Consider the following 14,736-nt stretch of genomic DNA (forward strand, 5'->3'; position numbering starts at 1 on the left):
GAAATCTCACAGATGGATGAATGTTTGGAGGGATAAGAAACACACATTAAAGGTACAGGAGATGGGTGGGTGATCTCATCAATGCCTATTATGATGTCACATGGTTTTGGAAGTCGAGATCGCTTTAACATTCTCTCGCCCAGACGGAACATACATGTACACCATAGAGTTCTTCTAGACCTTCTAGGCACAGACAGAGTGTCAGTTGTTGATGTATTTCCCTGGTATATGACCTGCCTGCCACCACAAGGCCAGATTTATAAGTCTCTATTTATTAAGGGGGTATCTCAGTGAGTGGCAAATTTTGCGAATGTAGGGAATTTTAGGTTCCATCAGGGTTGGTTAATGGTTGCGATGAAGTTCGTAAACAGTTATGATCAAATTTACAAGAAAGTTTTCATAGTACCAAACAGTCTTTCTTGTTGCAAAGAAAATTTTGAATGTGTTCAGAATTTCTTTGTGACGATACAAACTTTGCGACAATGAAAACTGGTTACGAATTTGATTGTAACTGTTTACAAACCCTGACAAAACCTACAATTTGCCATGTTTGCAAACATTTGCCGCTCAGTGTGATCAGAACAACCTAGTATGAAAATGGCAAAAAGCTGTTCACCAGTTCAATACAATATTATGGTAGTCAATTTCAAAATTCAGCTGTGCTCAAGTATAGAGGATTGCAAGCATTCAAACATACTGCGGTTCGTTAAGCTTTCAAATTTTGGCAAATGGTTGTTAGGTCATCAAACTTTCATTTCAAAATAAATACAAAACTTATCTTGTTTTCAGAAGAATTGTTTTCGTTTGTACGATTTGCGATTTTAATGGTTCTTATCACTTCATCTCAGTAACGTGTTGACTAGTCACAAGTAAATAGAATAGAAAAATAATTCATGCTACGTCCTGCACTAAGCTTTCCCATGCCAAGAGCACGTTGCTGATTGTGTGCCTTCTTTGACATGGATAGTTGCCGTATTCTTGATTCAAATACCAATAACAACATTACCATAATGCTACTCCAAAATGTGTGGAGCAGATGCGGGCAACTGACCCAAGTTCTGAAGACCATCACTGGATCTGAGGGAAATTCTGGTAACTGACCCGTTGATAAACAGTGTTCACCGGCCAGTCCCTTTTCATTTGATGAAACTGTATGTATCTTGCTGGTCATCATGCGGTGTGGCACTTGGAGTGGGGGGGGGGGGGTTTCAAACAAGAAGCAACATGGAAGGAAAGGAGTAGGACCATTCAGAAAAACTTACACTGTGCGGGAATGAGTTGAGCTGGAGGCGGCTGCCCAGACGCTCCGGAATCATGGTGAATGAAGTCCTGAATCATGCGCAGCTTGCGCTCATATGCCACCGACTCTTCTTGTTCTGTCAATGAACACAAACAAGGTGTGTTTTGTATGTTGCTTTTCTTGGTCTTTAGATTGGTAACTGTTTCCGACCCTTTGAGAGGCCTGATATGACAGACACCAACAGTGTCCAATGATTTGTATGTGAATACCACAATCAACATCATCACGCAACATCATGCTTATACCTTGTCGTCTCCATCACCACCAACGTCACTTACTACCACCCCCACACTATCATTATCATCATCATCATCATCACCATCATCACGACCACTACCATCACCATCCACCTCCACTGCTGTCATCATCATCATCATCATCATCATCATCATCATCATCATCATCATCATCAGCATCAGCATCATCATTGTCACTACAGCAACAACCACTACCAACATTGCCTTCATCGCAATCATCACCACCAGCACCACTATTACCATGACAACCATTGCCTTAATCATCATCATCACCATCATTATCTACATCATCATCATCATCATCAGATATGTTATCACCATAATCACTCTTAACAATCAACATCATCAACATCTTTGTTCATAATTGGTACTGACAGCACAACTAAGGAATATCATATTGACTCAACGGAACCTACACCAGAGTGAACAGGCTTGAGAAGATATAACATATATCTAGATCATGAAAAGTGCATGACACACTTTGACAGAAACAAGATTACTTTGGTGTCCAAACATTTAATACATCATCACCCTCGGAATGAGCTCCCATTACATATCTCATAACTCCTTTTCACATATCTAATGTATCATGGGAAAGGTCGGAGAGATGTGACCTCCCCTCTGATCAGTGATCACCATTTCAAGTGTGTTGATCACTGATACAAAAATAATCAACATTTCAAGTGTGTGAGATGGAATGTACACCACACATTCCCTTTTATACCCCACACATTCCCTTTTATACCAAGCATAGAAAATGTGATTATAGTTCTGAGGAACATGTATGGAAGGTGAATACATCTGGTGACAAACTAACAGCATGCAGATCAACACCAGTGGGGAAAATCAACCAGGCACCACTCGTGAGGAGGAAACGATTCCAGCACATCTTCACGCTGCTAATAAAGTTTTCACTGCCCATGCATAATGAAGGTGGCAAAATTTCAAACGTGTGTCTTCAAACGGGACGTAATCTATGCATGCAGGGTCCACAGGAATAAGTGACTACGGTGATAAAACTACATGCCAAAAGCAGTCCATGCCACTCAAAGATAAGGTTGTGACAAAAACACACGGCAAGCACGGTGAATTGTTTGAATGAAATGTGCTACATACACATAGTAATGGCCTGTACAGAAAGTACATATTCTAATGAATACTGTAAGAGGAGTAACCCATCACAAATACTAATCCTCCATATGGTTGTATCTAACATATATATGGGCATGCATGTAATATCCAAGATGTATCCTTGTATCTTTTCATTGATGATCCTTTCTGGTACACCGGTATCCAACAAGCAACCAAAGAAACCAGCGACCTGGTCACTGGAGCTAGCTCTTGTAACTCCCAACACTCATTTGTCTATCCCAGGTGAAATACATTCAATTGATAGGTCAGGCAACCTTAGACAAGTCTATTGGTCACAGTGAGAAAATACTTTGATAGAATTGATAGATATAACATGATACTGTAGATCATTAGATGCCATAAAAAGATCGACAGCTAGATGGGACAAGAGATATACAGGTAGATAGATGAATAGATAGACAGACATTCAGATGGGGAGATAGGTAAAGACAGATATGCATGATAAAAAATTCCACTGAAGTCATTTATGGGTTGTAGGTTGACTGTTTGAGACTATAGAACAAAAGTCTTACACAGAAATACACTGCTTGCAGCCTCAAAATAGAGGTTCATTATACCAGCAGTATAAAGAGAGTAACCTTTATGTCTAAGTACTTGCAGACATCAAACCCGTTCCATCGTCACAGGTGAATGGAACAAAGATATTTGCACAAAATATTAATATACTCATGTTTCTCATGGTCAAGCATTCTGACTCTAAGCTTAACTCAACAGTCCTGTGCCTTTCAAATACCATTTCCCATTGTAGCTGATCCTTTGTTTTTGTTTTAAATAGTAGACTTTTTAAGGACTTGCTGAGTAAGAGACATGCACACTCTATACCTTTAAAACTCTCGCTCCCCCCGGTACAAAGGGTCGCCATGTCACGGTGCTGCGGCCAGCAAATGGGGTCTAGCGACGTCACAAAGCCAGCAGAGTGCGAAAGGAGAGGAAAGGGTGGTGAAATGGGACCCCATCTGGGCGGCTTGACCAGGGACAAACCCATGCTTCCGCTCCACTTAACGTACCATTGTCTTCAACAGACCGGAAGCTACGCCCACCCCTCTACATTGGCCTTCCTTTTTCTTTTCTTTTCCTGCAGTGACCTAGATGCCATGTGGTTATTCATCTTCAACATGTGATTTGCCCACCAGACAGACAGACAGACAGACACACACACACACAAGTGTAAGAAGAAATACCTACAGAGCAAAAAAAAAAACCACCTGTACAACTAAGTCTTGCTACTGTTGCATACTGTCAGCGAAGCACTGTAGTAATTGGAATATTTGAACTAAACAATCTAGTTTAGAGTTTTCTTTTCAGATACACACACACACACACACACACACACACATTCAAACATATGAATGAACACATGAAAAAAATGCAATTTAACTAGCTCTCCATTCAAAACAAAACAATTTTTTTTTTTTAGAACCAATCCAGTTTCTGTAAACCATATGACTGCTGGATTGCAGGTTATCTAAGGTAGATGGTAAACTATTATATTGGTAAAACAATCCCCAATGGACATGATTTCTTCACTCGCTCACTAGTTTTCTTGTATCAATGAATGATCTCCTATAATTATCTTCATTATGATTATAATTATTCATTATAATTGTTACAATGACTTTGTCATATACAGAACAAAACAAAGATTCACTGCCCATAGTAATGGCCATTTTGATTTTCTAACCGTCAATCAAATTTGATTGCTGTGATCCTGTTCTTTATAAGGGAAATCTGTACTTAATTTTGCATGACTGCTCCCTGCACTAACTCCTTTGTGGTCCCATCTGTGCTTTTAGGCAACTTGATTTCTTTTATAAACTCAAAGAAATAGAGGAAATATGACAATGAAGGATATTACAGCAAATCCTACTTTATGGTGATGATGAATAGAGAGCAGAGAAATACATGTATGTTTAAAACATGTTGCAAAGGGTAACAAAGTATCTATTTTGTTGTTGCAGAAATATGTCAGATGCACAAAGAACCAGTACTGCTCCTATTACCAGGTTTTTGTGATTTGGTAATCTTTACCAACAATGCACTGCATGACAAACTTCCTGCTGCAGTGTGCTGCTGCCATCGTGGTTAATTCTTAATCCACCATACCTGATGAATGCTGAGATCGACTTTGTATAGTTTGATTCATACTGATGGCTATGACATCCACGCGAATAAATAAATAAATAAATATGTGCAAGCAGGGATACATACCTCAACCAAATTTATCCGTCAAGTGTTTACCGAGCGACATGAGGGGAAAATAAGATATACTTCAAGAGGGGTATGCGAAAGCTCCAAAAACAGGCATGTAGGTATCCTTGAAACAAATGAGAGCAGGTGTATTCCATTGTCAACACACAATGGACAAAAATCCATGTAGTAAACCGTTAGTGTATGTTGGGGACAAACCAACGACGCGAATGATGATAACGGTACTCCACCAGGCCAATGACTTACAGCGTGTGCCGAAATGACATTTGAAACAAACAAGTGTTTAAAAAAAAAATCGGGACACCCAAAAACCTGGATACCTCGTTAACTCATGTTGCATACGTCTCTGCCATTTCACACACAACACTTAGCTAATTTGCTCTGACTGACGAAAAAGCTAAAAACTTATCTTTGATCAGCATAGCCTTTAATTCATCAACTAATACTGCCAGATTTAAAAAGCATACATGCATACATCAGCATGCCAGAACTCGGCTTGTTCAAACAGCATTTTGAGAATGAGATGGGGGGTGGGGTATGTAATGATAGGCCACTTCTACCCTTTTGTCGTAATTCCCCGAGTCAACACATCATGTCGGCAGTCCCCGAAATCTGCATTCATGGTCGCTCCAACATCAGCTCCTACAGTGATAATTGATGCTAATGCATTGCCTGTGTTACATTTTCTCTCCCTTATCTCTTCTTCAGACGTGTTTTTCATTTTCATTTTTTTTTCATCTTACAGCTTTCTACAGAATGGGCAGCATAAAGTCATGATGCCAGGGAGTCAGAGAGCGAAGTGGTTGCTTCAAGGGTACTTATACTTTTATTATGATTTTTATCATTTTTTTATCAACACAAATGATCAAGAAAAATAATCTGTCAATGGAGTCTGTTCTGCTTACCCGCTTTAACACAAATATTGAAGTTTTGTTGTTGTTGTTTCTTTTTTTCTTTTCAGCAATACCACCATTTTCCAACTTTAAAATATAAATTTCTGTAAGGCAAGCAATATGCGAGACATAGATTAAGGAGATTATCAACAGATGTTTGCCAACAGCCAAATCAATGAAAACTTCTGTCATGATATGTTAAATTGACATATAAATTTCAAATTTCATTCTTTTAAAAGAACATTGTTTTTCCTTAAACAAGTAACCATCAAATAATAATGCCTCCTGTTCTACTACATTGTAGAGGCACAGGCCAAAACCTTTGATGATGAAAGTGAATATTTATAGTTCATCCCTTTGTGAGTAAAAGAGTAAACTCAATAATCCAAATGGTAGCTGTGTCAACACAGACAGTTGTAATAAAGTCTGTCAAACATGTCTGACAAGAGTCACGATCAACATACAATAGCATTTCTTTCTGTTTGCGAGATACAACAAGCTACTTTTCCCTTTGCTCTCTCACCATCACACTCTATACAATCTAATTCTTTCCATGATCAAAATGCACCATCCAGAATCACACGCATCACGAGCGAAGAAAATCGCTCAATGTACACAGGACAGTGTTTTAAAAAATGGTCACACACAATGAGACCGACACGTCACATACCATAATATGCAAGTATAAAGATGAGGATATCTTCCTTATGCTTGGAGATCTCTCACTCCGCAGTGGAAACATCCGACTGGCACCGTGCTCACTACTCTCTCCCTGTTAAGCCGAACAAATGAACTTCACCCAATGTGTACGTTTGAGGTTAATGAGAATGTGTCGGCAAGTTCATACCTTGAAACAGGGTTTTATTCTCTCTCTTCCCACTTTTTTTTTCCTCTATCCCATCACAATCTAAACCTTTTTTGTTTCATCATCTGCCATGACTCTCCTGGCCGCCAACAGAGTTGGTAATTAAGGGCACCCAACCGGTGGCTGGGGTGGGATTAAGATGCTTGGTTGGGTTTGGAGGCTTATGAGTAGGGGTGCAGTGAGCTGTGATACCAAGCTTTGGACGCATTGTTGCATGCGACGATGGCGGGGTGTTGCATGGTGTGGGTGACGAGTCGTTTGGCATGGGGGGATGGTGGGGGGGGGGATGCAGGTCTCCATGTACCACAGTTTGTAAGAGATATATAGATATTATGAAAATTTGGCTAAAATGATACACTGACTTAACATCAGAATTACAAGGCATTAAAGAAAGAGAGAGCCATTGTATCCTTTGTTGACTTTTCAATGGGTGGGCGGGGGGTGGGGTGGTGGGGGGGGGGGGGGGGGGTGGGTAGATCAATCTTCCTACCGGAGCATGGGCACACGTATGCTCACTGATGAGTGTAACAGATGATAGGTTGAGGTTAAAGGATTAACTGCAGAGCTGACTCACACACTAACATTGGAGTAACATGACAGATGATGTCTGTAAAACTATTACATCATCTCTGGCACAGTCAAGTTTATAAACATTGTTGCCATGGCAACATACTAAATGATTTCATAATTACCAGCACCATATCAGAAGAATTCTACCGTATATCATCCCTCAGAACTAACAAGCAATTCTTAGAGGTTGACTAGATTCCCCAAACCCAATGGTGCTGACTCTCAAATTCAATGAAATTTCATTTATCAATTTTCATACACAAATTTGTTCAAAAATTGAAATAAAAGTTTTGAAATGGCAACCTCTCTTCCCCACCCCCCCCCCTCTTTGGAGATGCCTTATTGCATCATCAATTTTGAAGTTCATGTATCATATATCCGTCCACTCTTCTCTTGCAGTATTACCTTTCTAATCATATTAAATGCACATATTCAGAGAAAAACTGAACACAATCTTCTGCAATTATTGACAGATAGGACATCAAATATCATGTGCAATAAATCATACCTCACGCCATCTGTTATCATAGGTAGAACTGCTATGCCTTAAATTAAAAAACACAAATCTTCTTTAGATGTTGTAATAAAGATTACGAGGATGACTGTAAGGATAATAAAAAATGATCATTGTAGTTTTATTCTGACATTATTGTTTGCATCATTATCAATACAATTATTGTCATTATCAGTACTTTTATAATATTAGTTACTATTATCATTATCATTACTAATATTATTATTCTCATCAACAACATCATCATGTTGGGAATAATAAGAATATTAACAAATAATCGTAGCGTGCATTTCATTACCAAGGGGAATATGAATGTGCTTTACGTACAAAATGAAACAACAACGTAATGATCTATCTACAAAAATTATACCTCAATAGGAAGTAAGGAAGACAGAGATCTGTAATTAAGAAGAAGAAGACTCAGTAAAAGCGTAGAGTTGTGTCATCATCATCAACTGCTGCAGTGAGGATTGGTTTTTATAGACGTGATAAACCCTGACAAAATCATCTAGCATCTGGAGGGGACGTGTGTGAAGCACAGTGGAAAGACGCTGATTTCGTTACCCCAATCTTAATAACATGGGTTAAACAAACAGGTTGTGCGGTTCCCTTGGCCTTGACCGCCCCCGTTTACCCCCCGCACTTGACTCCTCCCGTGGCAGGCAGGCAGGCAGGCAGGCAGGCAGACAGGGAGTCACCACTTAATCGCATCTTGAGTACCTAGGGTCTTTCAGGAGTATGTTTCACCCGGACGCTCATTAGTGGGAGATTCCCCTCACGCATCACATACTGAAACCTCCCACACATCCCGACGATTAAGCCTTTCCTTGCCGTGATTTTTTTTTCTCTCTCGCAATTTTTGGTTAGGCCTAGTCCCCTTTTCTCACTCTCTCTCCCCATTGCCGCCTCTCTCCGCGGAATCACAACAGAATACAGGGCTCACTGGCGTATGAAACAGATTTGCTGCCGCATCCCTGACGGAAATTAATCCGCCTTACCTGCCAATTTCCTAAACCAGTTCTCGCTCTGTCTGAAAAAAGCCTCTTTGAGTGAAAAAAGAAAAAAATCTCTGCCCCCTGGAGACTGTGTCAAATGCAATTCCTTTTGTTTCATGGTGAATGATTTATCAGCCCCGGTCTGGAATCTTTGCAGCATATCCACTGGTTCTGTTTTAGAACAACATTCATTTTTTGTTCACGTCTGCATGCTCCAGTCAGTACATCAGAAATTTTAAAAGTCATAGGCTTCATCCACGATATTTTTTTTTTTAAAACTTTGGCTTTTCCCTACCATTCCCTAGAACAACCAAAACTTAGCTTAAGCTCATATAAATATGAATGTTTTTCTCTCTTCCTTCCACATATGCACAGCAGTCACTTCTCTAAATGCATGCAGGAATGAACAACACTTGCAAATACAGAAATCATTTAGAACTTGTAAAAATTAAAATTATGAATTAAAGTGTGGATGCCTACATGTATAATTCCAACTGTGCCAATATCCCACCAGGTCCACTATCCACTAAGTAGATGGCACACAATGTCTGGATGACATTTCACTTTAGGATTCTCTTCCATGGTCTCCTACCCTCTTCTTTGTTAAATGTATCTTAATTCTCTTATTTTCTCTTTTGGTAGCATTTTTAATATGATTCTGATCTGCAAATTTAAAACCAGTGCTTCTTATGCTCATGTATAACCCCCCAAAGACATGCAAAACAACATTTCTGATGAAAGGCTTGCCGAAACTGAAATGTGGCTTTCTATCTTTATATAAAGGCAAAAAGAGAGGCATTTGCAGTAAATATTGAATACGTTAGAAGGAATACTGACAATAAATTGGAAACCACTATCTCATCACCTCACACTCACTAGAATGATATTCACCAGAATATGGTTTTGATGTTCCTAAAAAAAAATTAATGTAAAGACAGAAAATCCATTTTTTTTGTGTGCTATGGCATTATTTCTTTTAACCCCTTGTGTGCCGTACAAAAGTAATACTCTAAGGATATCATAAAGTGATGAAGATTCATTGAATTAGGTGTACACAGACATATTTAACAACAAAAACACTACTCTAGGAATAAGCTTGGTAGCGCAGGAATTAACTTTCCTGGAGTATTTCATTCTCCATATCATATGCTCTATTAAGTCTGAAAAAATTCCAACTTTCTTAGTCAAATTTTGTGTGTGTGAGAACGATTTTTTTTGAAAGTTTGTAGTTTCTTAGCTTTACATCAATCCATTGAGGACGAGTCCCGAGTATACTCAGGCAGGTGTCTATGGGAAATGCGTGTTGTAGCAAAATCAGTCTGTCTCAATAGGTTAATATGTGATTTGTTCCACTTTAAAGTAATGTGATGATAAGTCAAACTCCTGAAGCAAAGTCGAGCATCATTTAAAAAAGGTGAAATGTACATCAGGCATCCCAATAAAATTTGCATAATGATGGATAATAAAACAAAGAATCTCATTAGCTGCAAACAGTACTGTAAAGCAAATCTTTTTATCATACTCTTTTTATGTTTCTAGAGATCATCTCCTACACTCTTTCTATGCCACAGAGAAATCTATTTCTGACAGCGATATGTACTTAAATGAAGAAAATCAATGTGGAGTGTGTGAGCATTAAATGAACACAGCTTGTTTGCAATAACATTAGTTACATGTACATACATTGTGTAGTCTCTGATTCAGACTTTGCCTTGCCTATCATGCTAGTAAGAGAGCATGAAATGAACACAGCTTGTTTGCAATAACACTGGTTACATACATTGGGTAGTCTCTGATTCAGACATTGGATAGTCTGTGATTCAGACTTTGCCTTGCCTATCATGCTAGCAAGAGAGCACGAAATGAACACAGCTCATTTGCAAAAAACATTTTAGTTACATACATTGGATAGTCTCTGATTCAGACTTTGCCTTGCCTATCATGCTAGTAAGAGAGCATGAAATGAACACAGCTTGATTGCAATAGCATTAGTAAAATACACTGGATAGTCTCTGATTCAGACTTTGCCCTGTCTATCATGCTGATAACTCCTTGATCTCTATAGTTTGATGTATAGTGTATATTTCACATTATTGGGTGTCAGAATAAAGGATGCAACTTTGCTACATGTCCAATAAGTCAGCTAGCATGGACGTGTGCCATACCAAAGACCTTAATGACAGAAATAATCATACTCAATGATACAAAATGATTGAGCATAAATACACACAACACAAACATACACATGCACGTACCAAAATACTTGTATACTTAGACATACAAAAATTCCCTCTTGAGCAGCGAGTGCGTGATTTTTCCCTTGAAGCACGTATAATCCGTCCTTCCGCATGCGCGAGATGCCCCCCCGCGAGAGGAAGTCGGAATGCAAATAAACCAGGACGGAATTACTTCTCAATTATCGGGCGAGCATCATCGCCATCATCATCATCATCATCAACTCTTGTCTCCGTTCGAACACAAACTGGTGCAATTAGGGCACATGCATGCCAGGTAGAGGTGACATTTGTGCAGCTATTAGCACTTAATAGGTATCTGGGTGGACTGCCTTCAGAGTACGATAGAGAGAGAGAGAGAGAGACTAAATATGTATACATGCAAAGATGTATATGAGCACGCATGTATATGCCTGATGCACAGCGAGCAACAGAGAGAGGGTGAGAGATAGGGATATCATAGGTATATACACAAAAAGGTAGACAAACAGAGAGAGAAAGGGTATATATATTACATTATGTGTTTTGTATCGCAAGAGAGAGAATGTGAACTATATGAATATACATACATATATGTATATGTATATTTATATATGTATATATGTATTTATAATATATGTATATGTATATTTATATATGTATATATGTATTTATAATATATGTATATATATATATATATATATATATGTATACATACACAGCTGTATATGTATATGTATATATATATGTGTGTGTGTGTGTGTGTGTGAAAAGACAATGTTGGAAAGAGAGAGAGACAGACAAAGAGAGCTAGAACACAGAGAGGGTGGACTTTGGATTGGAAAGGTTAAATATCGCCCTCCCCATAATAAAGCTTTAAGGTATTAGGTGCCTTGCTCAAGCCATATTTTATATTTGACTGCATCTCTCTGACCATCAAGTCACTTGGCCACATTCTCAAGTATCCCATCTGCATGTGAAAATGCTGTTGTGACAGTAGTCCTAATTACTGTAAAATTTTGCCGTGTTGAAATGTTTGCATAACATTTTGTGCAACCAAAACCTAGTGCAAAAATAAAAGTACGCAAATATTTTTGCTTGCTATATGTTCCAGTAGTTGATGTCTTCATGCCGTGGAATTGAAAACATGCAAAACCTATCTTACTTAGCCGAGCGTGAAAAGTCGGTCGCGCAAAAATATCCACTTTTTACAGTATCAGAAAGTCCATACAAAAATGGAGATTGATTGCTGATCCGAGAAGTAGCACTTTATGGTAATTTTGTACATACCTCCAACTCAAACCATGCTCCTGACATGCAGTGTGCATACATTATGGCAATATTTCCCCTGATGTACAAACTCTTCCCAAGACGAGTTTGATGCTTACTTGTTAAAATCTGTGGCTATTCCCTTTGCCGGCGATATCTGTACATGCTGTATTGAGAAAGCTGACCACTAAGCTTGTCTACGGCTTTCCTGACCTAGCAACAAACAGGGGCAGCAGAATGTTTTCTTTAGTTCGACAGGAAGAATCTTGGGGCAGAAATGTCATAAGAAATGGGCTTCTCTTGTTTTATTATAAAGAGCCAAAAGTGTGTGCATTCGTGAGTGTGTGTGGGGGGGGGGGGGTGGGGGGAGTGGGCTCAGATACAGGATTAGAAGAAACCCATTATAGAAGTGCTCTCAACACTGCTGGTTATCTGGACCAGAATTATAGATGGTCATGAATTTGAATACACAAAGACCCTGATGACATTGTAATGCAAAGTATAAGTGAAAGAATCATCTAAGCTGTGACTAAAGCCGACTTCATTTATATTCACGATAGATAATGAAAAAGTTCTCCAAGCTTATTGAATTACAAAAATGAGATTACATCCCCCGCCCATCAGGAAGAAATCCAAACAAGAAAGAAATGGCAGTCTCCTATGTGACTTGCCATGGACCGACTAAGAGGGCAGCATTCATAAATACTGGTAGTTTGAGAGTGGAGCTACGAACGGATATGTGAGACATACACGTATGATGCAGTGTCCTCACCAACATTCTCACTGCAATACAATTTGATTTGCCAAACAATCTACACGATCATTTTTCTTGCAGTTTTCTGGTGTCATCTCATTTATTATATAACTTGCAGTTTTCTATACATACTTTACCATTTTCTTGTGACAATAGTTATCAATATACATTTGCTTATTTATTTTTTGAGGGATGAATTTGTCATACTTTTTATATTTGCCTTTATAAATTTGCATTTTTTTCATCTCATGTTTAAAAGTTTCTCTACCTCCTTTGCATAAAAATGTAAGATATTTACCCTCATTCTCACACTGATAAAACTCCACAGATGCTTTCCCCCATGTGACGTAGAAACAAAAGTATGCTTGTTACTTGGACTGTCAAATAAAGACTTTCTAGAGCAATCACAGTGTTCGCAGAATGATTAACGGAACATCTTTGCTATTTCCCCCAAATGAATGAACAGACTCAGTATCCCGAGAGTCCACGGACATTCTGTAGTCATGCTCCAGAGACATAAAGCCACTAATGATGTTGTTTTTATCTGCGTGGGATGCTGTTAGTGTGGATGACCTACAACTCAGTCACCTGAGTCCCGTCCTTGATCACACACAAGGTTAACGTACCCTATATAACTGTCTCCACACACACACACACACACAGACATAGACACAGACACAGACACACACACACACACACACACATATGAAAACACACAGACACACAGCTACAGACAAACCCACAACACACAAACAAAAATATACAAAAAATATATAGAAAAAGAGAAAAAAATCTACCCACACCCACACTACACCCACACACACGTACACAAGCCAATCTCACAAGAATACTAAAAAATCCATTGGAATCATCTCAAAATCATCCCTTAGAACTGAGCCACCGATGTAAACTGCTTTAAAAAATCAAACCAGTGCAACCGTAGCGATTATATTGCTGATATATTCAGCAAGCTTGGCCAAATCACTAGAAAAATACAAAACTAAATTCATCTACTGATCTGCGCAATCATGTGGTAATTTCGCACTGAGGGATATCAACTCCATGTTATGCCCTGAGGAGCTTTATCTGTAGGTCATAGCATATACTCATTTCAGTACAAATTAGTTTCTTGATCTCAATCTGAAGGGCAAGTGCCATGGGCATCATTCAAAAAGTAAGTGTTAATGATGTGAATGAACCCTTTCACCTATAACAAGCCACACTCCAAACTATATAAGGCCCACTTAGATTAGCAGGATGCATTTTGACAAAAACAGACCTCCCAACCTTTCTAACTGAATAACAGGGATGATCTACCTCAAAAGTAGGGCAGAAAGAGCAGTTCCCATAGAAGTGTGTAGTAAAATTATCAAGAAAAATAGGAAAACTCCTATCAAAACAAGAGCTGGGAATGGTCAAAATTCAGATTCTTTCCTCCAAATTTAGAATGGCTGGGAAGTCTGCATAAAATTCACAAATTTGCAGATGGAATTTTGTGAAAATGGTTAGAGATTTGTTTTGTACATGTCGTCTCTTTACTCTTTAAGCATCCCTTTTCTTTTCACAGAGAGTCTAAAACTTGTTTCTATTTTCTATAAGACAGCTTAGACAGGCATGCTTCAATCAAGTAATAGAAAAAAAAACATGAATAGCTTCAAAAATATATTTCATTCCATGATTCTGAGAAGGAAATTATTTCTGTAAAGGACATCCCATCTTTCTGTTTGGTGGACGCACACTGTCATT

The 14,736-nt window shown here is 38.6% G+C and overlaps 1 protein-coding gene across 1 annotated transcript in view; it reads right to left on the minus strand.

The window, feature by feature from the left end:
* Positions 1–14,736, minus strand: part of LOC139741900 (protein unc-13 homolog B-like) — a 187,627-nt gene that overhangs the window by 66,732 nt on the left and 106,159 nt on the right. The window contains exon 5 of the mRNA XM_071652473.1: positions 1,263–1,376. Coding sequence (XP_071508574.1) covers positions 1,263–1,376 — 114 coding nt within the window. The remainder of the gene's footprint in view (positions 1–1,262; positions 1,377–14,736) is intronic.

Source organism: Diadema antillarum, unplaced genomic scaffold, assembly GCF_040938485.1.
Source record: "Diadema antillarum isolate AM-2024a unplaced genomic scaffold, OU_Dant_1.0 seq00000962_RagTag, whole genome shotgun sequence".
Taxonomy (NCBI): Eukaryota; Metazoa; Echinodermata; class Echinoidea; order Diadematoida; family Diadematidae; genus Diadema; species Diadema antillarum.